The 3,167-nt window shown below is 29.6% G+C and overlaps 2 protein-coding genes across 2 annotated transcripts in view; one reads left to right on the top strand and one right to left on the bottom strand.

Moving 5' to 3' along the window:
• Positions 1-795: 795 nt before the first annotated feature.
• On the bottom strand, positions 796-2,358 carry LOAG_13963 (hypothetical protein; the record flags this gene model as incomplete). Its single annotated transcript, XM_003149467.1, has 4 exons — positions 796-846; positions 1,034-1,222; positions 1,966-2,048; positions 2,295-2,358. The coding sequence occupies 4 exons, from the start codon at positions 2,356-2,358 to the stop codon at positions 796-798; spliced, it is 387 nt and encodes a 128-aa protein (XP_003149515.1).
• Positions 2,359-2,870: 512 nt separating this feature from the next.
• The window catches only part of LOAG_12417 (hypothetical protein), a 2,692-nt gene continuing 2,395 nt past the window's right edge, over positions 2,871-3,167 (top strand). The window contains exon 1 of the mRNA XM_020448540.1: positions 2,871-3,064. Within this exon, the coding sequence (XP_020301325.1) occupies positions 2,944-3,064 (121 nt within the window). The 5' untranslated portion in view covers positions 2,871-2,943. The remainder of the gene's footprint in view (positions 3,065-3,167) is intronic.

The raw sequence follows: 3,167 nt of genomic DNA, 5'->3' as shown, positions 1-3,167 counted from the left end.
TTTGATGTGAAATTTTGAGGAGTGCTTATGACCAACCAAAAATTGAAATTTATAAGAAATCGGAATTTATGCAACAAATCTGTTTGAGATCCAGGTCATCACTGTCGGTGCATATTGTTGGCTGTTTAACTGCAACTTCTCAAAAAATTACAGGGCAGAATACCACCACTAAATTGAATTACTACTACTAATAGAAACGATCGAGCATACATTCAACAACCAGACCGATCATTCATGGAGGCAGGATCAAACAAACCAAGTAGTAGGGCAAATTATGCGTTCTATTCATTAGTTCTATCATTCTACTACTGCAAGTATTGAATGGATTACTAATCAGTTATGAATAAGAAAGAAAATGCATTAAATTACTTATTTCTTACCTGATGTCCACCAATGGAATGAGTTGAGTGGACATACCAAATGTCGGTCAAATGGCATTTTTCGTATCATTATTTGCACGCTTTTAGTATGCTCATATTATACAAATGGTAGTAGTATAGCTGAAGTCAGAAATGAAGAATAGAATGTATTAAAGTCATATTTTGTCTCCCTGTTCTGATTTGGATTACAATCCATCCATCATGTAAAGCGACAACATTTTAATATAACGACAGTTGAACACAACTTTGCAAGGACATATCCATTATCATGCTCGTTTGCATGATTGCTTAAGTTTAGGCATGATATGCATCGCGGTATGTAAAGGTGTATTTGTCCTTGTATCCTGGAGATTGTTAGAGGTAGTATAATGTGACAAGATGGCGCACAATATGCCCTAGGGTTTTTTGGAATTCGTCATTTTTGGATGACGATAATTGTTGGAAATGGAATGGACGGAGGCATTTGCTGAAATAGCTTATCTTTTCAATAATATGGATTTTAAATCATAACTGTAATTCTTCTTGTTTACTTTTGGAAGAAAAAAAAGAAAGAAAAAAATATTCAAAGGTTTTTTCGGAAGATTAACAGAGTTATGCAGTAATTGATCGAAAATTAATGAACTTGGAAATCGAAATTTATGCAATGAATCTACTTGAGATTCGCATTCATCATTGTCAATACTCACGGTGGCAGGTGGAAAAAAAAAGTGATTGAGCCGATCGTTGCCTACCCTAGCATTACCAAACAGGTTATAGCTAATTTTCTTCAGAATCCTAATAAATCTCTTCAGTCCTAAGTTACCAACGATGCCAGTGATAGGCAGATTACTGATTAGTACTGACTAGAAAGATAAAGGAAAGGTATATTATGAGCATGCAGCTTTTGTAAGGTTGTTTCCATGAAGTCGGTCCGATAAATCCTGAAATGTTTTTACAGAATGAAATAATTGATGAGATGCATATGGCGAATATAGTGAATTGTGTTGAAGATAATAATGTAAATAAATTATTTTTCACATGATACTATTAAAATATTAAATGGAGGTAATTAAGCGGTTTTTCCGGGGAATTGATTTTGATGAAGATTGTTTATTGCATAATTTATTCGCTTTTTTTTTGATGCATTAAATATGGCAAAAATATTTACTTCATTCTGAATATATTTATCGGAATTGTTTGTTCATTGATAACACTGGCAGTATTAATCATTCTGAAATGTAATAAATGTGTGATAAAAATATGAAGTACGCAAACTATTACTGCTTAGCTTTTTAATTTAAGTTTGAATTTAAGTTTTTTTTAACTTTTTAATTTAAGTTTTTTTTCTTTTTAATTTAATTAATTTAAATTTAAGCTTTTTAATTTAAGTTTTTTTAGGTTTTTTTAAGTTTTTTAATTTAATTTAATTTTTAAAGTTTAAGTTTGTAAATACTTATTAAACTTCTTTTCCCATATTCCGCAAATTAGGACCTGTTTCAAAGGATGGGCAGAATTGAAGTGCACCAAATGTATCAATTAGGATCGGAATTTAGGAAGCATTCCGGTACAATTGGCGGTATGAAATCAAAAAAAAAAGAAAATCTACAAATTTCAATAACCATAAAAATTGATTACGCAACGGGAATTTATCATCATCACATCGTATTGCAAATATGGATGTGAATACTTCTGCAAAACATATGTGAATTTCTTTTAAATCGTAAATAGTTGGATTTTGCTAAATTTCCCCATCGATTTTGGTTCCCAAAATTTGTCTAAAAAAATTGAAATAAATTTGAAAGTATTAGACACTTTTCTTATAGATTTCAAATTTTTGAATTATTAAATTACTTTTTAAATTTATTATTCATCCACTCCTTTATTAGTTCCTCATTTTTTATTTTCACATCTCATTTCATTTAACTTTTTACTTACCTTTCTTTTTTTGATGGTTAAATAGCAGCGATTCTTTTGCAGTATAAAAATAATTTAATTCCATTTCCAAACACTTTCCAGTGTTTGCAACATTCAAATAAACCGTAATATGCGAAACGGTGATGATAATTTGTTCTTTTTTTGCAGTTTTTTTCTTTTTTATGTAACTTTTAGAATCATAACTGATTTAACCCTTACCTTTGCTCCAAATAATCGCTCAGTGAATCATCGATCGACGGTCAAAATCATGGGACACAATGATCATCATTGATCACTCCTATTTATTTTTGAATCAAAATAGAGGAAATTTCATTCTTTGCATAATTAACAGAAGTTTAACTGTCACCTGTATTATGTTGACAGCATCATGCTGACATCACAAATCATTGGGTGGTCGAACCTAATTTGTTTTACTTTGAATATACGTTCATAAGCTTTTTCTTCTTTTTTTTCAACCCAATTAATTAGACAACTACTTTATTGGAATTTACAGTTTAAACTTGATACCTGAAATAAATAATCTAAAATTAATGAATAATAAAAATGTCAAGATAGTGTAAAAAATTTACTTATGACAATTTTAGCTTCAATTTGTCTTCAAATCTGTGTAAATTGAAAATACCACTTGGATTCAATTTCATTCTACTGCATGTCATATTTCCTTTTCAAAGAAAATAACAAAATGCTGAAATTACAAGCGGTCAAAAGCCCTAAATCGAACAAACTGGTTTCACTTTTTGTGCTAATTGAACTTCAGGAAATAACAGCAAGTAAACGCTCTTTTTCTATTTATTAAAAAAAAATTTTGTTCCCTGACAGTCTTTTTCTGAAATAATTAGGAGTATTATTAATATTATTATTACTATTATTATT

This window comes from Loa loa (assembly GCF_000183805.2).
Source record: "Loa loa unplaced genomic scaffold supercont3.878, whole genome shotgun sequence".
In the NCBI taxonomy this organism is placed as follows: domain Eukaryota; kingdom Metazoa; phylum Nematoda; class Chromadorea; order Rhabditida; family Onchocercidae; genus Loa; species Loa loa.
This window is presented reverse-complemented; position numbering and strand designations above follow the sequence as displayed.